This window comes from Cetorhinus maximus, chromosome 18, assembly GCF_964194155.1.
Source record: "Cetorhinus maximus chromosome 18, sCetMax3.hap1.1, whole genome shotgun sequence".
In the NCBI taxonomy this organism is placed as follows: Eukaryota; Metazoa; Chordata; class Chondrichthyes; order Lamniformes; family Cetorhinidae; genus Cetorhinus; species Cetorhinus maximus.
The window spans coordinates 69,060,854-69,085,320 of NC_135896.1; the positions used below are offsets into that span (position 1 = coordinate 69,060,854).

Consider the following 24,467-nt stretch of genomic DNA (forward strand, 5'->3'; position numbering starts at 1 on the left):
ATAATACTCTAGCATTTTCCCTACTACTGATGTTAGGCTAACTGGTCTGTAATTCACTATTTTCTCCCTCCCTCCTTTTTAAATAGTGGGGTTACATTTGCCACCCTCCAATCTGTCAGGACTGTTCCAGAATCTATAGAATTTTGGAAGGTGACAACCAACGCATCCACTATTTCCATGGCCACCTCCTTTAGTACCCTGGGATGTAGATTATCAGGCCCTGGGGATTTATCGGCTTGCAGTTCCATTAATTTCTCCAGCACTATTGTTTTAGTAATACTAATTTCCTTCAATTCCTCCTTACTAGACCTTTGGTTCCCTAGTATTTCTGGGAAGTTATTTGTGTTTTCCTCCATAAAGACACAACTAAAGTAGTTGTTTAATTGCTTTGCCATTTCCTTGTTTTCTATTATAAATTCTCCCGTCTCGGACTGTAAGGGACCTACATGTGACTTCACTAATCTTTTTCCTTTTACATACTTATAGAAGCTTTTACAGTCTGCTTTTATGTTCCTTGCAAGTTTACTCTTGTACTCTATATTCCTCCCCCTTAATCAAGCTCTTGGTCCTCCTCACTCATTCCTGAATCAGAAGTTTGTGTGTTCAAGTGCCACTCCAGAGACATCAACATAAAATCTGGATTTATAATTCAGTTATGGTACTGATGGAGTGCTCCAATGTCAGAAAACCATGTCTTCTCTCTTAAGTGAACGTAGAAGCCATTATGCCACTCTTTCAAAGAAGAGCGTGTTAGTTTGAATAGAAACAATGTGCAGGGGTACGGGGAAAAGGCAGGGCAATGGCATTAGGTCTTAATACTCATTTGGAGAGCCGGTGCAGACACAATGGGTGAATGTCCTCCTGTGCTGTTAAAAATTTTGTGGGCTGAATTTTTCCCCTGTCGGGGGGGACTGATGGGCGGGCAGGTACAGGCGCGCTTCCGATCGGTGCCCCCAATCAGAGGCGTGGCGCCATTTTACACGGGCAGGCCAATTAAGGCCCGCCCAGCGTGACCTCTGCACAGAAGCGCTATGCGCTCTCTGTGCGGGCGGGGGGGAATCCCAAAATCGAGAGTGCGCTCCTTCGCGCATGCGCACGAAAGAGCGCACTCATCTCCCTGAGACTAAGTGCAGCCTCAGGGAGATTGTCTGTAAATGTACAAATGACAAAAATAGAAAAATAAAATTCCCCTTGTATGCCCCCTCATGTGACAATGTCACATGAGTTGGGACATGTCCATAATTTTCACACAATCTTTATTTAAAAATTTTGACGCCTACTTGGGGGCGGGATGAGGTTTCATGTTTTTTCTTGTTCCCGCCAGGGCTCCTGTCCACCAACCTTAAGGTTGGACAGGCGGGTCCTTTAATTGCTTAATTGACCCTGTCAATGGCGTCAATTGGTCACTGACAGGTCGGCGGGCGCGCAGCTGATTTTGCTGCGCTCCCGCCTTCCTGAAAATTTAAATCGGGCATCAGTGACATCGGGAGTTCCCCCCGCCCCCGCTCGCCAACTCATAAAATTCTGCCCTGTGATTCTGTGATTGTTCTGCCCAGTGTCCTGGCTAATGTTTATTCTCAACTAACATCACTGGAACAGATTATCTGGACATTATCACATTGCTGTTTGAGGGACACTGCTGAATACAAATTGGCTGCTGATTCCTACAACAGTGGCTACACTTCAAAAACACTCCATTGGCTGTAAAACAGTTTGGAACGTCCTGAGGTTGTAGAAAACACTATGTAAATGCAAGTCTTTTTCTTCAAGCTAGTTGGCAGTATCCAAAAATATTGCTGAAATACAGCTAAAATTAGGTAACATTCTGTACACATATTGGACAAGACATATGAATCTTTAAAATATATCACCAAATTTTCATATTTTAAGATTAGCCCAGCAGGGAATGAAACCTAATTTGAGAGATGTCTATGCCTGTAAGAAAATTGTCCATCAAAATTCTCCAGCTAACATTTTATTACAATGTAAAAAGGAACAACCTTTAAGAAAAATAGCCCCATGAAATTTTCTTGTCCTGTTAACCCTCTGTAGAACAGTTTCCTGTTAATTTTTAATTTTCACTGCCTGTCAATTTTTATGTTGTGTTCAAATGTATTGTACATTCTGTCTCTCCAAATCATATTTTATGCTGGTTTCATTCTACTTGTCCCTCTTCATGTTACTCTGTCTCTGTTTCCTAATATCTATTCTTATCCTTTATCAAATATGGTCGCTTTGGCGGAATCTCTTTTTCAATAGGTTTCATTCTACCAAGGTGATTGAGGCTCAAAGTACATTGGTGGGCAACAACTTCACCCCGCATCGTGCTTATCTTACTGTCTCCTTCTGCACAAGTAATTACCAAAATAGAGTAGAAGTTCAGGTGTCAACTATGGCTCAGTGGTAGCCTCTTGCATCTGGCTGAGAAGTTTGGGTTCAATGCCATAGACTTGAGCACAAAATCTTGGCTGACACTTCAGTACAGTACTGAGGGAATGCTGCACTGTCAAATGTGCCATCCTTTGGATGAGATGTTCAGCCAAAGCCCTGTCTTCCCTCTCAGGTGGATACAAAAGATTCCATGGCATTATTTCAAAGAAGAACCTGATAGTTCCCCCAGTTTCCTAGCCAATATTTATTCCTCAGCCAACATCACTAAGATAGATTTTTTTTTCTTCTTATTCATTCACGGGTTGTGGACTTCACTGGGCCAGCATTTATTTCCCAGCCCTAGTTGCCCTTGACAAGGTGTGGTGAGCTGCCTTCTTGAACCACTGCAGTCAATGTGGTGTAGTCACACCCACAGTGCTGTTAGGAAAGGAGTTCCAGGATTTTTACCCAGCAACATTGAAAGAACAGCAATATATTTCCAAGTCAGGATAGTGAGTGACTTGAAGGGGAACTTCCAGGTGGTGGCAATCCCATCTCTCTGCTGCCTTCTAGGCGGTAGTGGTCGTAGGTGGTAGTGGTCGTAGGTTTGGAAGGTGCTCTCGAAGAAGCCTTGGTGAGTTTCTGCAGTGCATCTAGTAGATGGTACACACTGCTGATACTGTGCGTTGATGGTGGAGGGAGTGAATGTTTGTGAATATGGTGCCAGTCAAGCGGGCTGCTTTGTCATGGACAGTGCCAAGCTTCTTGAGTATTGTGGGTGCTGCAAGTATTCCATCACACTCCTGACTTGTGCCTTGTGGATGGTGGACAGGCTTTGGGGAGTCAAGAGGTGAGTTGCTCATCACAGGATTCCTAGCTTCTGACCTGCTCTTGTAGCCAGAGTATTTATATGGCTAGCCCAGTTCAGTTTCTTGTCACTGGTAATCCCCAGGATGTTGATAGTGGGGGATTCAGTAATGGTAATGCCATTGAAAGTCAAGGGGCGATGGTTAGATTCTCTCTTGTTGGAGATGGTCATTGCCTGACACTTGTGTCGCGCGAATGTTACCTGCCACTTGTCAGCCCAAGCTTGGATATTGTCCAGGTCTTGCTGCATTTGTGTATAGACTGCTTCAGTATCTGAAGTCGCGAATGGTGCTGAACATTGTGCAATCATCAGCGAACATCCCCACTTCTGACCTTATGATGGAAGGAAGGTCATTGATGAAGCAGCTGAAGATGGCTGGGCTAAGGACATTACCTGGGGGAACTCCTGCAGTTATGGAAAAGGATAAGATTGGGTTAGGAATAAAAGTTCTAAACTGGGGAAAGGCTAATTTTACTAAGATGGGATATGATTGTCCCAAGTGGACTGGGAGCAGCAACTTGCAGATAAAACTGTGTCAGAACAGTGGGAGATATTCAAGGAGGAAATAGCGAGAGTACAGGGCAGATATGTTCCCGTAAAGACAAAGGAGGGGAACCAAGTCCGAGAACCCTGAATGTCAAGGGACATAAAGGTTAGGACTAAGAAAGAAAGAGAAGCTTATGGCAGACACTGAGGTCTCAATACGGCAGAGTCCCTAGAGGAGTATAAAGAGTGCAGTGGGGGGAGACTTAAAAAGGAAACTAGGAAAACTAAGAGAGTGCACGAGAAAGCATTGGAGGGTAGAATAATGGAAAACCCAAAGGGGTTTCTTAAATATATAAAGAGGAAGAGAATAACTAGGGAAAGAGTAGGGCCAATTAGGGACCACAGAGGTAATCTGTATGTGAATCCGGAAGACGTGGGTACAGTCCTCTGTGAATACTTTGTTGGTTTTCACAATGGAAAAGACGACGCAGGCATAGACATCAGGGGGGAGGACTGTGAAATATTAAGGGAAATTAACATAGAGAGAGGAGGTACTAGCGGGTTTAGCGGCCTTAAAAGTGGATAAATCTGCAGGCCTGAATGAGATGTATCCTAGGCTGTTGAGAGAGGCAAGGGAAGAGGTATCAGGGGCACTGGCAGTAATTTTCAAATCCTTTCTGGCCATAGGTGAGGTGCCAGAGGACTGGAGGACTGCTAACGTCCTATTATTAAAAAAGGGAAAAGGGATAGACCAGGAAATTATAGGCCAGTCAGTCTAACCTTGGTGGTGGGAAAGTTACTAGAAAGAATTCTGAGGGACAGAATATATCTGCACTTGGAGAGAGACACGGATTAATCCAGGATAGTCAACATGGATTTGTTAAGGAAAGGTCATGTTTGACAAATTTGATCGAATTTTTTGAGGAGGTAACCAGGAGTGTTGATGAGGGTAATGCATTTGAGTGGTCTACATAGACTTTAGCAAGGCTTTTGATAAGGTCCCTCATGGCAGACTGGTCAAGAAAGTAAGAGTCCATGGGATCCAAGGCAAAATGGCATGTTGGATCCAAAATTGGCTGAGAGGCAGGAAGCAGAGGGTGATGGTGGAGGGATGTTTCTGTGACTGGAAGTCTGTTTCCAGGGGGTTATGCAGGGCTCGGTGCTGGGGTCCTTGCTGTTTCTAGTGTACATAAATGATTTGGACTTAAATGTAGGGAATATGATCAAGAAGTTCGCGGATGACACAAAAATTGGTAGGGTGGTAAGTAGTGAGGAGGATAGCCACAAACTGCAGGAGGATATCAATGGTAGGCAGGCAGAGCAGTTGCAAATGGAATTAAACCTGGAAAAATGTGGGGTAATGCACTTGGTGGGTGGGGGGGGGGGGAGGCTAACAAGGCAAGATATTACACTATGAATGGTAAGACCCTGGAAAGTACTGAAGATCAGTGGGACCTTGATGTGCATATCCACAGATCCCTGAAGGTAGCAGGGGAGGTAGATAAGGTGGTTAAGAAGGTATATGGGATACTTGCCTTTATTAGCCGAGGCATAGAATACAAGAGCAGGGAGGTTATGCTGGAACTGTATTAAAAGCTGGTTAGGCCACAACTGGAGTACTGCATGCAGTTCTGGTCACCACATTATTGAACGGATGTGATTGCACTAGAGAGGGTGCAGAGGAGATTTACCAGGATGCTGCCTGGGTTGGAGGGTCTGAGCTATGAGGAAAGATTGGATAGGCTGAGGTTGTTTTCCTTGGAGCAGCGAAGGTTGAGAGGAGACCTGATAGAGGTGTATAAGCTTATGAGGGGCGTAGATAGGATGGATAGGAAAGCATTTTTTCCATTAGTAGAGGGGTCAATAACCAGGGGGCATAGATTTAAGGTAAGAGGTAGAAGACTAAGAGGGGAGTTGAGGGGAAATTTTTTCACCAGATGGGGGTGGGAGTCTGGAAGTCACTGCCTAAAAGGGTAATTGAGTCAGAAGCTCTCGTAACATTTCAGAAGTATTTAGATATTCACCTGTGTTGCCTTAGCCTCCAGGGCTATGGGCCAATCGCTGGAAAATAGGATTAGTGTAGTCAGATCTTTGTTGAACAGTGCGTACACGATGGGCCAAATGGCCTCCTTGTATGCTGTAAACGTCTATGAGCCTAAATACATGTTTTTGTTGTTGTTGTGAGATTGAAGCCAAGCATGAGGTGTATCTCATGGGTGAGATGAGGTTGGGGGAGGGGCAAGAGTTGTTCCAGGGGAGAGTATAAAGAAAGAGGGATTGGAAGAGAATAGGCTGATGTGAGTGATGAGAAATAAAGAACAAAGAAAAGTACAGCACAGGAACAGGCCCTTCGGCCCTCCAAGCCTGCACCGATCATATTGCCTGTCAAACTAAAACGTCTTGCACTTCCGGGGTCCGTATCCCTCTATTCCCATCCTATTCATGTATTTGTCAAGCTGCCTCTTAAACACCACTATCGTACATGCTTCCACCACCTCCTCTGGCAGCGAATTCCAGACACTCACTACCCTCTGCGTTAAAAAACTTGCCCCGCACATCTCCTCTAAAGTTTTCTCCTCTCACCTTAAATCTATGTCCCCTAGTAATTGACTCTTCCACCCTGGGAAAAAGCTTCTGACTCTGTCCATGCCACTCATAATTTTGTAAACTTCTATCAAGTAGCCCCTCAATCTCCGTCGCTCTAGTGAGAACAATCTGAGTTTCTCCAACCTCTCCTCAGCTAATAACCTCCAGACCAGGCAGCATCCTGGTAAACCTCCTCTGCACCCTCTCCAATGCCTCTATATCCTTCTGGTAATGTGGCGACCAGAATTGCACGCAATATTCTAAGTGTGGCCTAACCAAGGTTCTATACAGCTGCAGCATGACTTCCCAGCTTTTATACTCAATTCCCCTGCCGATGAAGGCAAGCATGCCATATGCCTTCCTGACTACCTTATCCACCTGCGTTGCCACTTTCAGTGACCTGTGGACCTGTACACCCAGATGCCTCTGCCCGTCGATGCACTTAAGTGTTCTGCCATTTACTGTATAATTCCTACCTATATTAGACCTTCTAAAGTGCATTACCTTGCATTTGGCCGGATTAAACTCCATCTGCCATTTTTCCGCCCAAGTCTCCAACCGATCTATATCCCGTTGTATCCTTTGACAATCCTCATCACTATCTGCAACTCCTCCAACCTTAGTGTCGTCTGCAAACTTACTAATTAGCCCAGTTACATTTTCCTCCAAATCATTTACGTATACTACAAACAGCAAAGGTCTCAGCACTGATCCCTGCAGAATACCACTAGTCACAGCTCTCCATTCAGATAAGTACCCTTCCACTGCTACCCTCTGTCTTCTATGACCAAGCCAATTCTGTATCCATCTTGCCAGCTCACCTCTGATCCCGTGCGACTTTACCTTCTGTACCAGTCTGCCATGAGTGATCTTGTCAAAGGCCTTACTGAAATCCATGTAGATAACATCCATTACCCTTCCATTGTCAATCATCTTTGTCACTTCCTCGAAAAACTCGATCAAGTTAGTGAGACACAACCTCCCCTTCACAAAACCATGCTGCCTCTCACTAATACGCCCATTTGCTTCCAAATGGTAGTAAATCCTGTCACGAAGAATCTTCTCCAATAATTTCCCTACCACTGATGTCAGGCTCACCAGCCTGTAATTTCCTGGATTATCCAGATGCATGGAATTGGTTGGAAATTGTCTCATCAGTGATCACGACCACAGGAAAAAGAGGTCGCGGTAGATATCGAGGTTGAGAGGTGGCTGTTTAAATGTTTAAGAGTTGATATAGAGGTAATTTATAGATAACAGGAGGTTGACAAAGGGAGCTAAGGTGGAGATTAAAATCATTTGAGATGAGAAGTGACTCAGTACATAGAGGAAGGTGGAAAGGGTATCTCTGGATAGGGCTAGGGAGAAGCTTAGACCAAAGAGCATCTTTCAAAAGTGATTATGACAAACAAAATAGACATATAAATGACAAAAGTGATCATGGCTGATTTGTTTGTGGCCTTAACTCCACCTTCCTGCCTTCACCCCATTACTCTTGACTCCCTTGTTGATCAAAAATCTGTCAGACTCAGACTTGAATATATTCAACGTCCCACTTTCCACTGCTTTCAGTGGAAGCGAATTCCAAAGATTAATGACCCTCAGAGAAGAAATTCCTCCTATTTCCATCTTAAATGGGCGACTCTGTATTTTGAAACTGTGCCCCCTAGTTCTAGATTTCTGCATGAGAATATAAAACTCTTCACATCTACCCTGTCAAGCCCCTCAGAATCTTATATTTCAATAAGATTACCTCTCATTCTTCTAATCTCCAACGAATATAGGCCCAAGTGGCTCAACCTTTTCTCATAAGACTTCACCCCAGGAATCAGCCTAGTGAACCTCCTCTGAACTGCTTCCAATGTAAGTATATCTCACCTTAAGTGAGGGGACCAAAAATCTCACACTACTCCATGTGTGGTCCCACTAATGTCCCGTACAACTATAGCAAGACTTTTATACTCCATCCCGCTTGCAATAAAGGCCAACAATCCATTTTCTTCCTAATTACTTACTGTACCTGCATGCAAACATTTTGTGATTTGTGTGTAAGGATCCCCAGGTTACTCTGTACTGCCACATTCTTGCAGCCTCTCTATTTAAATAATATTCTGCTTTTCTATTCTTCCTGCCAATGTGGACAGCCTTACATTTTCCTACATCATACACCATCTGCAAATTTTTTACCTACTCACTTAACCTATCTATATCCTTTTACAGCAGAAGAGCGATGATCATGGACTTTATCATTCACTGTTATCTGGGAGGAAGGATTGCTCAGTATGCCATGTTTAGCAAAATTGAAAACTTACTTTATAAATGAGTTGCAAATTTTACGCACAATGCACAGAGGAAATCTTTCTCTAGGTGCATTATTTCAAATTATTGAAATTATTTTGCCTTGTTTTGTACTTATTCTGAACAAGTAAAATATTTGGAAGCTCTGCAATACTAGCATTTTCTGTTATGTTCTTTTATCTAAGCATATATTTTCATGGTAATGTTAAAGATTAGTTCTCCTGTGATCTCAGTTGCTTTGGAAATTGGACGTGGCAATTCTCCATAGTTCCACATGCCTTCTATTTGCTTATTATAGATAAGTGTGGCAAACATATTCAGCCTGCTTTAGCTGCAGCAAAGAAACTAAATGATATTCAGTTATAGCATTTCCTTTCTTTCAGAAGTACCTCATTAGATGTGGAGCCAATTTATACATTCAGAGCCCATATGTAAGTAACATCAGTTTTATCATATAGTTTATTTTGTAATGAGAATATCCAACAATGCATAATGGAATACACTTACAGAAGTATACTGAAAAATAGCATGAATTATTTTACTTGTAGCTGTTAGGATATTTTGAAAACCTAAATATTTCTTTATAATTTAACAATTCCAATGAGATAAATTAATATTTTGATAATGTATGACCATTTGAGTAGTTAGTATTAATTGTTTAGTGAGCAGTTACTTTTAATTGCAGTAAAACACTTAATGTTAACTTCCTATATTGCAAATAATTATTTTATTGATTCCTTTTGTTTCCAGTGGACCTGTACTGTCTTTGGCAATTAGTTCTAATGGTGAGCAGTGTTTCAGTGGCGGAATTGATGCAACAATTCGATGCTGGAACATGCCCAGTCCCAATGTTGATCCATATGATACCTATGGTAGGTACTAAATGGAAAAAACATTTTGAAGATTGCTGCATTCTCTTTACTTATTCAGTAGCCTGTGGTTTAATAACATTTTAAAAAATTCCACAGTTGTTTCTTGTGTTGTTTTAAAATGTTTAACTTCAGTACTTTGACTTTAAACATTAGTTAATAACTGCTTCCTCCATTAAATTGTGTGAAACCTTTTGTTTAAGCATTCTCATAAGATATTCCTCCACCGTGAATGTGTGTAGTTTACTCACTTATTTCTTTCAATATATAATGGGTAAAGTCAGCATTCCAATGGAGGGAAGTTAATGGTCAGTAAACATTTAAAGATCTTTTGTGTCCAAACTGCATGGATATCCCTGCCCAAAAAGTATGACTTGCATCTTGGTTCTTAATTTAGTAAATAAATGATTTTTCATTCATTCACGGGATATGAGCATTGCCGACAAATCCAGCTTTTATTGCCCACCCTTAATTGCCCTTGAGAAGGTAGTGGTGAACCACCTTCCTGACAACTGAATGCCTTGCTGGGCGATTTCAGAAAGCAGTTGAAGAGTCAGCCACATTGCTGGGAGTCTTGAGCCACATGCAGGCAAGCTGGATAAGAATGGCAGATTTCCTTCCCTAAAGGAAATTAATGATCCAGATGGGTTTTTAATAACATGGTCACTATTGCTGATGGTAACTTTTTATTCCAGATTTATTTAATTATCTGAATTCAAATTCCCCAGCTGGGATTTGCACTCATGGCTCCAGATCAGTATTAGGCAATAAGATTTTCATCCAATAACGTAATCACTATAATCGGTAGAACATAGTTTGTGCTTGTGATTTTTACACCCAATTTCCTGAACTTGACTTGGGAGATAGAAGATGTTTTTCCATAGTAAGCAAAGGTTTACACGCCTACTCAGATGGTCCTTGTGAACCTTTGCCCAGCCAGTTCTAGAAGAGCATTGATATGTCATCCGAAAGGGAAGCATTGGAATGAGGGCTACTGGAAGAAAAATATATATCATTTAAAAAAAAAATTATTTTTCTTTATAATTTTTATTATTTGTACCAGTGATTTGAAAATTATTTTGTCAATGATATTAATTCCCTGTAAGGGGGGAAAAAAAACAAATTCCAATGTGAAATCACATACTAAGATGTCACTGGTCATCAAATCACCTGACTGAACAAGAACCCACCATCTGTCACACTACCAAAAGAAAGAATGTACACTAACAAATTGCGCATTTCTGTATCCTATACAACATCGAGTGCTTTCCAAATTAGTAATATGCATCATGGTTGAGATGATACGCCACTTTTGCTTCCACAGGCTGACTTCACTTCAACTTCTCGATTTTCCCTTGTAATTCTAGTGGAGACTGTTGTGCATGCAGTAGGATACATGTTAGTATCAAGAAATGTTAAATGACTCAACATCTCCAATTTAATTTTTTTAAATATTGGTCTGCAGATCCAAATGTCATATCAAGTACATTGGTGGCTCACACAGACGCAGTATGGGGTCTTTCGTTTAGTGGTATAAAGAACCGGTTGCTGTCCTGCTCAGCAGATGGTACTATTCGGTTATGGAACCCAACTGACAAGTCACCTTGCCTCAGTACTTACAATGTAGAAGGGGGTAAGTGCAGAAATGTTTTCAGTTATTAGATTTGACAGATATTCTTTTGGAGTGCTATGTCTTTGTATCGTTATAAATATAAAAATATATGTACAATCTTTAAACCTTTTGCTTACATTGGATCAGTTGTGAAAGGAGTAGTGGGCAAGAAGAGGAACAATTTGACAGCTGGACACAAATGTAAATGCATTCTGTAAATTCTATACAAAACAAAAGTAAGGATCAAAAGATGCAACAATGCTGCTCTTTAGTTAATGCGAAGGAGCCAGATGTTGTTGCTGACTGATAATCTGATGCATATAAGCTTAACACATTGTGAAATACAATCTGAGCACTTGTCCTGTGCAGACAGAGTATTCTTTGTAAAATTAAATTTAAAAATTAGAATTGAAATGAAGGAGGATTTGTGCAGAATGGACACCTTGCTTATATTTCGTGGTCAGGGCTACTTTCATTTGTTATGATCTGTACTTGGAATGAGAAAGGGCATGTGCATTTGGTGCCTTTTTTGTTGCTTTTCATTGTGGTGTATCAGTACTCCCAGCTTTCGCTCTTAGAATGGATAAGTGGATAATGGATTTGTGGGGTGAGATCCAACAATAAATCGTGCAATGATGGTAAACCTGATGGATATGTCTGCTGACAAAACACGAATACATTCAAATTTGAATGTTTGCTGTTGAATTTGCTTCATCTGAACTTTGCGCTCCTAAGCGGGCATGCAATGTTGGCATCAAGCACTTGCGTATCAGGTAAAGAATTGTTAGATGTAGTGTAAAGTTCAATCTACTCTATAAATAATGTCTGAGTAGCCCTAATACCAACAAAATATTTTTTCCATTTTCCCCAACATCCATTGTGTAGGATCTCTGTTTTAACTATCTAGATTGTCAATTTAGTGCCAAATCCATTTTATGCTGTGTGCCCAGTTAATATTTCTTAATGAAAATTATAAAATATATGATTACACTGTTTTAACTAATCTTTCAGATAATGGAATCCCCACATCAGTTGACTTTGTAGGTGCCGACCCTGCACATATTTTGGGTTCCTTTAATAGTGGCAACACAGTCATTTATGATATGCAAACTTCTCAGCCTTTGGTGATGCTGGCATCGCAGGTAGACGCTGGTGAGTTGCATGCAAATAAGTTACTGAACATTTTCTGTGTTGAGTCTATTAATTGTAGAGTCTATTCATTGTAAAAACGAAAGTTAATTTTGGTAAAATTCAACTTACTACCTGAGGAGAATCAAGAGCAACTTCTTCCATTCCCTCTTCTATGCCACTCATTTCCCACCTGACCCTTAAAATGTTCTTAACACAGTGACAATTTATTGCAAGGCTCCATTCTCATATTACATGTAGGGAGATTTATTCCTGCATGTTCCTCTCCCTTGGAATTCACTCTGTTATTTCCTTACATCAACTCCAGCTTCTTGCAATGATATCTTTTTACTGTGGTTTACGTTGTTGTTTGATCAACAGGTATTAAAATAAATCCAAGAAATGTTTATGCATTTCTTCCCCTTGGCAGGCATTTAAGTGTCTCATGTTGAAGTATAACATGATGTAATATACAATGTACATTAAAGATTTCGCCTTTCCTCTCCTGAAGAAGTCGATGCTTTGTTGCATTCCAGTTTCATAAGTGCTTTTTGATCTCTACAGGTAGTACCTTATTCTAATAGGTACAATTTGTGTAGCAGGTTTTCACAAGTAGAATCTGCACTTCATCATAAATTAGCTTTCTGCAAATGTGTCAGTTGGTGATGCACTCCAACACAGGACTGAGTTCCTTTGTTTTGTTCCACAGATGAACTCTTGATACTTTACATTATTTCGGCAGACTGGCTGTTGCTCGCATCCATTCTGTTTCCCTTTAACCCTAGGAAAGAGGTTCTTTTTGTGAGAATGAGCAGCTAGGTGATACAGTAAAAAGCAGGACCTCAAAGGTAATAATTTCTGAATTATTACCTGAGCCAGGATCAAATTGGCATAGGGTAAATAAGATTAGGGAGTTAAATGCATGGCTCAAAGATTGGTGTGGGAAAAATGGTTTTTGATGCAAGGGGCAACAGTTCTGGGGAAAGTGAGAGCTGTATCGTTACGATGGTCTTCACCTGAATCGTACTGGGAGCAATGTTCTGGTGAGTCGTATAACTAGGACAGTGAAGAGGGCTTTAAACTAAATTGTGGGGGTGAGGAATCATGTGAGAGAAGATGTAAATTAGAGTGCAAGGACAAGGCAAGGGAGCAAGGTAGCAATAAGGGTAATGATAATTGGAGCATAGCAGGAAGGGACAGAGCATACATACTTAAGAATGCACCAGCAGATAAAGCCAGAGTTTGCAAAAGTTGTAAAAAGAATAAACTATAGGCTCTGTATCTGAATGCCCATAGCAGTTGTAGCAAAAATTGATTAATTGTCAGCTCAAGTATGTATGACCTGATAGCTATCACAGAGACATGACTGCAAGGTGACCAAGGGCGACCTGAATATTTGCCAAATAGCACAAGCAGCAAGTGATAGACAGAGCTAAGTGATTCCAGAACCAGCGGATCAGATCTAAGCTCTGCAGTCCTGCCACATCCAGTCTTGAATGGTGGTGGACAATTTAGCAACTCACTGGAAGAGGAGGCTCACAAAAATTCCCATCCTCAATGATGGAGGAGCCCAGCACATCAGTGCAAAAGATAAGGCTGAAGAATTCGCAACTATCTTCAGCCAGAAGTGCTGAGTGGATGACCCATCATGGCCTCCTCCAGAATCTCCAGCATCACAGATGCCAGTCTTCGGCCAATTCGACTCACACCATGCGATATCAGGAAATGGCTGAAGGCACTGGATACTGCCAATATTTCGTCAATAATACTGATGACTCGTGTTCCAGAACTTGCCACACCCCTAGCCATGATGTTCCAGTACAGCTACAAAACAAGCATCTACCCAGCAATATGTACAGGTATATCCTGTACACAAAAAGCAGGATAAATTTAAGCGGTCCAATTACCACCCCATCAGTCTACTCTTGCTCATCAGTAAAGTGATGGAAGGGGTCATCAACAGTGTTAAGAAGCAGCACTTGCTTAGCAATCACCTGCTCACTGGCGCTCACTTTGGGTCCCACCAGGGTCACTCGGCTCCTGACCTCATTACAGCCTTGGTTCAAACATGGACAAAAGAGCTGAAGTCCCAAGGTGAGGTGAGAGTGACTGCCCTTGACATCAAGGCAGCATTTTACTAAGAGTGGCATCAAGGAGCCCTAACAAAACTGGAGTCAATGGAAATCAGGGGGAAAACTCTTCACTAGTTGGAGTCATACCTAGCACAAAGGAAGATGGTTGTGGTTGTTGGAGGTCAATCATCTCAGTTTCAGGACATCACTGCAGGAGTTCCTCAGAGTAGTATCCTAGGCCCAACCATCTTCAGCTCCTTCATAAATGACCTTCCTTCCATCATAAGGTCAGAAGTGGGGATGTTCGCTGATGATTGCACAATGTTCAGCACCATTTGCGACTCCTCAGGTACTGAAGCAGCCCTTGTCTAAATGCACCAAGACCTGGACAATATCTAGGCTTCAGCTGACAAGTGGCAGGTAACATTCGCGCCACACAAATGTCAGGCAATGACCATCTCCAACAGGAGAGAATCTTAACCATCGCCGCTTGGCATTCAGTGACATTACCATCGCTGAATTCCCCACTATCAACATCCTAGGGGTCACCATTGACCAAAAACTGAACTGGACTAGCCATTTAAATACTGTAGCTACAAGAGCAAGTCAGAGGCTAGGAATCCAGTGGCGAGTAACTCGCCTCCTGACTCTCCAAAGCCCGTCCACCATCTCCCCACTTGCCTGGATGAGTGCAGCTCCAACAACACTCAAGAAGCTTGACACCATCCAGGACAAAGCAGCCCGCTCGATTGGCACCCCATCTACAAACATTCACTCTCTCCACCACCAACGCACAGTAGCAGCAGTGTGTACCATCTACAAGATGCACTGCAGAAACTCACAAAGGCTCCTTAGGCAGCACTTTCCAAACCCACGACCACTATCATCTAGAAGGACAAGGACAGGGGATATATGGGAACACCACCATCTGAAATTTCCACTTCAAGCCACTTACCATCCTGACTTGGAAATATATCGCCATTCCTTCACTGTCACTGGGTCAAAATCCTGGAACTCCCTAACAGCACTGCAGGGACTGCAGTGGTTCAAGGCGGCAGCTCACCACCACCTTCTCAAGGGCAATTAGAGATGGGCAATAAATGTTGGCCCCATGAATGAATAAATAAATTCAAGGATATGCCTTCTTGGATCCTCAGGGCATCTTCTGAGCCCTGTGTGATTACTAGGGCTTTCCTTGAGCCCTCTTCACTTAGTCTGCCACCTGCAGCCCTTTTCCTAAATGGAGCCTTTTTTTCTGCTCCTTTTTAACTGAACTGGGACCTCTTCCTGTCCCTGTCCCCTCTCCCTTTGTACCTTTCCCTGTCCTTGGACTGGGGACTCTCGATGGCGCTCCGCTCCCAGCCACCTGACCCAGGTTTTTGTGCCGTTTTTCATCACTGCGTAGGTGCGCTGGACCCAAAAAACATGAAAATGTAGAACAGCACATGTGCAGCCCACTCCCAGTCTGCACATGCGCAAAAGCTCAAGTCCATCGGGAGTTGAAGTTCCAGACCTCCACATGCAGCGTTAAGGTAAGTTTGACTTTCATAACAAGTGGTACATCTTGTACAGTGAATCATTTTTAAATTTGTAAGTAATGTATTGAAATGTTGTTTTCATTTTAAATGAGTGTTCTCAACAACAACTTTACATTTATGTAGCACCTTTAATGTAATGAAATGTCCAAAGGTGCTTCACAGGAGCATTATAAAACAAACTGATACAGAGCCATATTAGGTCACATGACCAAAAGCTTGGTCAAAGAGGTAGGTTTTAAGGAGCATCAGAAAGAAGGAAAGTGAGGTAGTGAGAGGAACTGAAGGCATGGCCACCAATGGTGGGGAAATTAAAATCAGGATGCACAAAGGCCAGAATTAGATGAGCGCAGATATCTGAGTGTTGTGAGGCCAGAGACAATTACAGAGATAGATGGGGTGAGGCCACGGAGCGATTTGAAAACAAGGGATTTTAAACTTGAAATGCTCCTTGACCGGGAGCCAGTGCAGGTCAGCGGACATGGGTGATGGACGTGCTACGAGTTAAGACATGGATATCAGGGTTTTGGATGACTTCAAATTTATGGAGGATAGAATGTGAGACAAAAGAGCTCATCCTTAGATCTTAATTACGGTCTAAGATGGTAATTGTGTGCATAAGAGATTTATTTAGGCTTGCATTTTATTTCTACCCAACTGAATAAATAACATTCTGTTTATTGACACTTGCAAGTTGATGTTAAATCTTTGTTTATCATAAGAAATAAGAGCAGGAATAGACAATACACCCCTTCAAGCCTGCTCCAGTATTCAGTATGCTCATGGCTGATCTTCGGCTTCAACTCCACTTTCCTGCTTGCTCCCCATATCCCTTGATTCTGAGACATCAAAAATCTTTCTGTCTCTGCCTTAAATATATTCATTGGAGCATCCACAACCCTCTAGGATAAAGATTTCCAAAAATTAACACCGCTTGAGTGAAGAATTTTTTCCATATATCAGGCTTAAATGATGCCCCTTATCCTGAGACTGTACCCCCTTATCTAGATACCTCAGCCAGGGGAACAACCTCTGTATCTACCTTGTTAAGCCCATTCAGAATCTTGTATGTTTCAATGAGATCACCTCTAATTCTTCAAACTCCAGAAAATATAGACTCAATTTACTCAGCTTCTCATCATTCCAGGGACCAATCTTGTGACCTTTGCTGTATTGCCTCCAATGCAAGTATATCTTCCCTTAATCTTGGAGACCAAACTACACACACTACTCAGTTGTGGTCTCACCAAACCCCGTACAATTGTAGCAAAAGTTCTTTATTCTTGTACTTGAACCTCTTGCATTAAAGTTCAGCATGCCTTTTGCCTTCCTAATTGCTTGCTGTTCCTGCATGCTAACTTTGTGTCCCTCAAGTACACGCAAGTCCCTCTGAACATTAACATTTATAAGTTTCACGCCTTTTAAAAAATATTCTTTTTCTATTCTTACTACCAGAGTGCATAATCTCTCACTCCTCCACATTATACTCCGCCTGCCACCTTATTGCCCACTCACCTAACCTGTCTATATCTCTTTGCGGCCTTGTGTCTTCACACCTTGCATTGCCACCTAGATTTGTGCTATCAGCAAATGACGAAGAGACAGAAAGTATTGTATCTAAGCCATTGAGATAGATTGTAAATAGCTGAGGCCCCAGCCCTGATCCTTGCAGCACTCCATTAGTCACAGCCTGCCAACTTGAAAATGACCCATTTATCTCTACACTTTGCTTCCTGTCTGTTAACTAATCCTCTATCTATACTAATATATTACCCCCAACTCCATGAGCCCTTATCTTGCTTATAGGCCTTTTTGTGTGGCACCTTATGAAATGCCTTTTGGAGATCCAGGTATACTATACATCTACTGCTTCCCCCTATTAATTACGTCCTCAAAAAACTAATAAGTTTGACAATTACGATTTCTCTTTGTAAAATCATGTTGACTTTGCCTGATCATGCTGTGAAGATCCAAGTGCATTGTTAAGACTTAATAGATTGTGGCATCCTTCGGATGACTGATGTCAGACTAATTGGCCTGTGGTTCCCTGTTTTCTCTCTTCCTTTCTTGAATAGCAGTGTTACATTTGCTGGCTTTCAATGTGCTGGGACCGCTCCAGAACCTAGGGAACTTGGAAAATCCAAAAAGAGAGTACATCCAGTATCTCTGTTGCTGTGTCCTTTTAAGAAGCCTGGTCCTGGGGATTTGCCAGATTTTAGTCCCTTCATTTTCTCCAGTACTTTTTCTCTGCTGATATTAGTTACTTTAATTTCTTCATTCTTTTTAGCCCCTAGGTTACACTATTCCTGGTATGTAACTTGTGTCTTCGATTGTGAAGACGGATGCAAAATATTTTTTTCGTGTACCTGCTGTTTCCTTTATCCCTGGGATAATTCCCCTTGTCTATGCTTCTAAGGAACTAACGTTCACTTAATCTACTCTCTTCCTTTTTATATACTTTTTAAAGCTCTCTCAATCTTTTTATATTCCTGACTGGTTTACTCTCATTCTATATTTTTACTTTTTTATCAACTTTTTGGTGGCCCTTTGCCACTCCCAATCCTCAGACTTACTACTATTCTTTGAAACATTATAAACCTCTTCTTTTAATCTAAAACTATCCTTAACCTCTTTAGTAAGCCATGGAATGGATCTTTCTTACTGATTTTTTGTTTGTCGCTGGAATGAATTTTTGTTGAACATTTTAAATTGTTTCTTTAAATGTTTCCCACTGTCATACTGGCATACCTTTTAGCCTATTTACCCAAGTAACCTTACCCAGCTCTGCCCTAAAACCTACGTGATTGGCTTTGTTTAAGTTTTTTGTGTTTAAACTCAATATGAATTTTAATTGTATAATGATCGCTATTTCCCAGCGTATCTATTACAATGAGATTACTAATTAACCATTCCTCATTACACAATACTAGATTTTAAATAGCTTTTTCCCTTGTTGGTGCCACAATGAATTGCTCCAGGAAACTGTCATGAGAGCAATCTACAAACTCATCTTCCAGACCACCCATAACAATTTGATTGGTCCAGTCTATATGAAGATTAAAGTCAGCCACTAATATATTGCAAGCTCCAATAATTTCTTGTTAATGCTCTGTTCAATGTTATAGCTAATATTAGGGGGCACATAAACTACTTCCACTAGGGTTTTCTGACTCCTGCTATTCCTAATATCCACCCATAATGGTTCTATTTCCTGTCTTTAGAGCCAAGATCCTTTCTCTAATATTCTTATGTCATCCTTTACTATCAGGGATACCCACCCTCATTTTCCATTCTGCCTGTCTTTTCGGAATATTGTATACCCTGGAATTTTTATTTTCCAAACTTGGTCACCTTATAACCATGTTTCTGTTTATGGGTGCCCAGCAAGATCATGGTATAAAAAGAATAGTATTGTTTACATGTTGTGAAACAAACTGATGTACTTACACACTAATGTGGCAGCTAAATTATGCACTTAGCCATAGGAGTTGAAAACAGACCAACATATTTTAAATAACCAGTTAATTATTTATGTTGTTCCCTCTTCAGTCCTCCCCCTCACATGTAAATTTAGTTTCTGCATCAGATACCATTCCCTGAGAAAAGTGGGCAGATTCCCTGAAACTAGGCCAGCTTCTGGGAGGAGTGGAAGGAGGCATTGGTAGCTTGCTAGTTTTTCTTCTGCAGGAGCATAGCTTTCTCTAATGGCCTGGCCAGGTTTGCCGCATCCTGGTGTCAATTTGCTTCATTCACTTTCGTAGCCTTTACAGTATTGTTGCTTTTAATTTTAGAATTAGAACCTACAGGATTATCACTGACAAGATTTGAAAATGTAGCAATGATAGTGAGAGCAATAGTTCATGGTGCTAATACCAGAATTTCTTCCAGATAATGTCAATGGAAGAAGATATTTATGGATCATAGATTCAATTGAACTTGTATTTTGTTTCGTTCTGCAATTTTCTTTCAAATCCAGCTGGTTTGGTATCAGTAAATTTTTAAAAACTGGTATTGATTCCTGATGCGTTTCTATTGGCCAATTCAGCTTGTGCAGCCATTCTTTCATTACCCCAATGTTGTTTACTGTACATGGCTCACATAAAAGACAACCCAACTGAAAAAACCTACAAAAAATATGTATGACCAACATATAGCATCTGTCATCCTGGCTCCCCAGAGATAGAGAAATATTATCACCTCTTGACACGAGCAACAAGTAGAAGTTGCATTTATATGTTCTAAGGTGCTTCACAGCAGGGTTATCAACTACAATTTTACATGGAACCACATAGGAGATGTTAAGTCAGATGAAGCAGGTATTAAGGAGTGTCTTAAAGGAAGAAAGGAAGGTAGAGATGTGGAGAGGTTTAGGGAGAAAATTCTAGTGCTTAGTGTTTAGGCACCAGCACTTAATCAAAAGATTGCACTTTAAAAAAAAAATTAAATTTTACCTTTTCCATTTTATCAAAATTTCAATCAGCAAGTTTTGATATGATTATAATTTTCTGACTAGAATGATGTTGATCAGTTTTTGCCATGCTTTGTGTTCACAGCTTCTCCTTCAGCCAATCAGATTAATAAAGTTGTCAGCCATCCCACGCTGCCTGTTACCATCACGGCTCATGAGGATAGACACATTAAGTTTTTTGATAATAAAACGGGTAAGTAATAGCAAGTTATTGAGAATTGTGTACAGTATTAATATAACGTTAGAGAATCGTCTGGCATACGTCTAAATATTTTGCTTATTTATTTAGGTAAATTGATCCATGCTATGGTCGCTCACCTGGATGCTGTTACTAGTCTGGCAGTGGATCCTAATGGAATCTACTTGATGTCTGGAAGTATGTAGCTGCTTTCTGTAATTAAATGTTTGTAGCAAATTGATCTCCAAGAGGTTATATTTATAACTCGTCAAAATATTCAAGAAATCCAAAAACTATTTCATTTAAACCTTTCTATTAATATTTATGAAATATTGTGGCTATTTTGCTTTATATGTTTGTATCTGGAAGATACCTTACATTGGCTTTTGTTTATAATATGATCAACATTTTCATACAAGTCTAAGAAATTAGATTAATATTGAACATTGCTTTAACAATCAAAACATTAAGCTGACTTTTTTTTAATTGTATCAGGTCATGATTGTTCTATTCGCCTGTGGAACCTGGATAGCAAGACATGTGTTCAAGAAATTACTGCTCATCGGAAAAAATGTGATGAATCTATTTATGATGTAGCCTTCCATCCATCAAAGGCATATATTGCTAGTGCAGGAGCTGATGCGCTTGCCAAAGTGTTTGTCTAACAATTGCTAAAATATGTTTACCCCATCGTAGCAGGTGAACTGGAAATGAACAGGAATTGCTTCACTGCCATTAGTTACCTGGTTATTATCTGACACTACGTACTGCTCTGCCTGGGCGTTGCTCTTCCTGGTAGATTATCATAGGCAGGCGCTTAGTGGCCAAGTATCACCAAATCCTTGAATAACATCAGGCTAATCCATTTAACTGTAATTACTGTAATTAAAAAAGGAATACATCAGTATTTGTAGCCTTGACTGGATTTGAACAGAGCTAATTTACTGTTATGTAGGTGTTTTCAAAGTCATGTGGAATTCATTCTTACAGCAGTAAGTATTATGGGCTCTTGTGTCCTGCCTTATGGATGGGATTGTGGTGCAATGGTGGGCAATGAGCTAAACCATTGAATGTCATCCTTCAATTCCTTTTAACAGATTTTCAACATCAAACATACTTTTAGTCAACTTTCAGCATTAAAATGAAAATATAAATTAAATATATTTTAACCTTTGTTTTACAGAATTTTTGACAGGATATCTAGTTTTTATAAGTCTTTTTGTATAATTTTCCTGTCAGAATAATGCTCCAAACAGGGTTAATACTATAATGTTTCATTGAGTTAAAATGAAATCAAACCACCCTCACTGACCCACTATTATGTAACTACATTCTTCCCTTGCCCAGCTTAAATGAAACAAAATCCTCAGTGAATCCTTCCACGTGGATGCTATTTTAACATCATTATAAAAGCTGTTAAGTGTAATCATTGAAAACTGTAAATGTGTTGAGATAAAACACAGGGGGTTTAACACCCATAATTAACTCTTTTAAAAAAAATTGCAGCATCCTATCACTATGTGATATTTTGTACATCTTACTGTATTTACAAGTTTATTTATCAAGGGTTAACCATCTTAATGCTATTGGCCTACTGTTATTTATTTCACTTTTCTGTTGGTCTTTATATCCCTCATGTTTTGTGTGTGTTAACGGGCCCTCTGTCCTTGTCTAGCATGGGACTTTTGCAGACTAGAGAGCTCTAAATATAGGTTTAAAATGGAACACTGTTTATATCACAGCCCAGGATTTCCTGTCAGATTACTTGGGATTAGGGTCAAGCCCCTAAAGCGTGTAACTGAAGAATTTGTGTGAAATCTGGAGTGAAAAGGTTTTATTTTGGATTAAATATAGAATATTGAAATAGCCAAATCAAGATTCAGAAATCTGCTGTGTTTGGTCTAGCTATCCCAGCTTTATAAAGTGCTTCAGTTAATGGTGTAACTAAAGATTTTGTTTGTGTAATGCATGATTAATACAATAAAGTATTTTTTCTAGTCTTCCGCAGATTTCTGATGAGTTTGCAAGTTCTGATGAGTTTTGTAAGGTTTTTGTTTTACAATACATGATTAAGTAAATTTTTAATATTGTACCACATAGCTAAAATACAGCTGTTTAAAAGTAATGTATATAAAATGCATATAATAAATATTAAATGGTGTACCTGTAAATTAGTGTTTGTTACATTACTTGAGTTGTATAGCTTCAAAAATGCTCTTAGTATTTTGTGGAATCCAGAGTATCCTTAATTGTCGTAAATATGTAAAGTAAGATTTATGTTGAAATTATGTCCCTCCTTTTATCATTTATCTACTTAGAAAGGGGATTTGGAAATAAAAAAAATTTGTGTGTAACTGCATTTTCTTTTATGTCCTTTGGTAAATACAGCATTTTTCTATATAATTGTTGGAGGTAAAGTGTAGCTTTATTTTAGCCTGAATGTGAAATATGCACACAGTTGAAACCAAAGCATTTCGAATTAGTCATCTCAAGCTCTTGTACAAATTTCCAAAGCCCTTATGGATGGTGATGTTTTTTTTTCCAAAAAGAATATATGCAATGGGTTTTTTCAGTATATTTGAATGATCTAGACTTGTCAGATGAAATTTAAGACAGAGAAATGTGAGATTGTACATTTTGGGAGGAAGAATAAGGAGACAAAATTACTTTTTAAATTATTAATTCATGGATATGGACGTCGCTGACTAGTCCATTTATTTCCTATCCCTAATTGCCCTTGAGAAGGCAGTGGTATGCCACCTTCTTGAACCGCTGCAGTCTATATGGTGTAGGTATACTCAGGCTGTTAGGGAGGAAGTTCCAGGATTTTGACCCTGTGACAGTGAAAGATCTGCAATATATTTCCAAGTCAGGATGGCATGTGACTTGGAGGGGAACTTGCAGGTGATGGTGTTCCCGTGCATCTGCTGCACTTGTCCTTCTAGGTGGAAGAGGTCGGGGATTTGGAAGGTGCTGTCAAAGGAATATGCACCTAAATGATAAAACTTTAAAGGAGCATAGAAATGTGAGGGTTCAGATACACAAGTCTTTAAAACGGGAGGACAAGCTGATAAAGCTGTTTAAAGAAGTTGCAGAATTCTAGGTGTTATAAATAGGAGTGCTGAAGTGAAGAGTAACACTAAGCCTATGTAAATCACTATTTAGATTCTTGTTGGTATATTGATTCCAATTTTGAATGCCTTACTTTAGGAAGGATGCAGGATCATGGATAGGGCACAGAAGAGATTTACAAACATTATACCAGGGAGTAGAGACTAGAGACATTGTTGGCACCTTTCATTAGAATTAAGATGGTTAGAGATGCTGAAAATCATATAGGTTTCTGATCAGGTAAATAGGAAAAACTATTTCAGTGGCTGGTGAGTCAGTAACTAGAGGACATAAATGAACATGGAATGGAAACAGCAATAGCAGTGGAATCAGAATACTTAATATATTTAGAAAGGGATAATAATTTGAAAAAGAAACATGTAAAAGCTGTCAGGAAAAGTGAATGGAACAAAGTAGATCTTTTCAGAGAGCTGGCACGAAGACGGTGAGCAGAATAGCTTGCCTCTGTGCTCTGATATTCTGCAATTTAGTGATTAGCTAAGAAAATTAATCTCTCTAACTTCATGCATGGGATGTGGGTGTCACTGGCTAAGCCAGCATTTATTGGCCATCCCTAATTGCCCTTGATAAGATGGTGGTGAGCTGCTGATCAAACAAGCTGCTTTCTCCTGAATGGTGTTTAGTTTTTGGAGTTGCATTAATCAGGTTAGTATTCCATCAGACTCTTGATTTGTGCCTTCTAGGTGATGGAAATGCTTGGATTCAGGAGGTGAGTCAGTCACTCTTCCCAGAATATCCAGCCTCTGCCCTGTTCTTGTAGCTGCAGTATTTATGTGGCTGGCCCAGTTAAGTTACTGGGCAATATTGATATGCACAGTGTTGATGGGGGGATTTAATGATGCTGAATGAGGCAGCTCACCACCAC

General features: G+C 40.3%; 1 protein-coding gene across 6 annotated transcripts in view; it reads left to right on the forward strand.

The window, feature by feature from the left end:
* Nucleotides 1-22,641, forward strand: part of strn3 (striatin, calmodulin binding protein 3) — a 259,300-nt gene extending 236,659 nt beyond the window's left edge. For 4 of the 6 annotated variants that reach the window (XM_078562851.1, XM_078562854.1, XM_078562856.1 and 1 more), the window contains 7 exons: nucleotides 8,992-9,039; nucleotides 9,359-9,480; nucleotides 10,943-11,110; nucleotides 12,101-12,241; nucleotides 20,378-20,485; nucleotides 20,582-20,668; nucleotides 20,966-22,641. In XM_078562851.1, the coding sequence (XP_078418977.1) occupies nucleotides 8,992-9,039; nucleotides 9,359-9,480; nucleotides 10,943-11,110; nucleotides 12,101-12,241; nucleotides 20,378-20,485; nucleotides 20,582-20,668; nucleotides 20,966-21,135 (844 nt within the window). In that variant the 3' untranslated portion in view covers nucleotides 21,136-22,641. The remainder of the gene's footprint in view (nucleotides 1-8,991; nucleotides 9,040-9,358; nucleotides 9,481-10,942; nucleotides 11,111-12,100; nucleotides 12,242-20,377; nucleotides 20,486-20,581; nucleotides 20,669-20,965) is intronic. The other 2 variants (XM_078562852.1, XM_078562853.1) reach the window with 2 other exon arrangements.
* The last annotated feature ends 1,826 nt before the right edge of the window (nucleotides 22,642-24,467 follow it).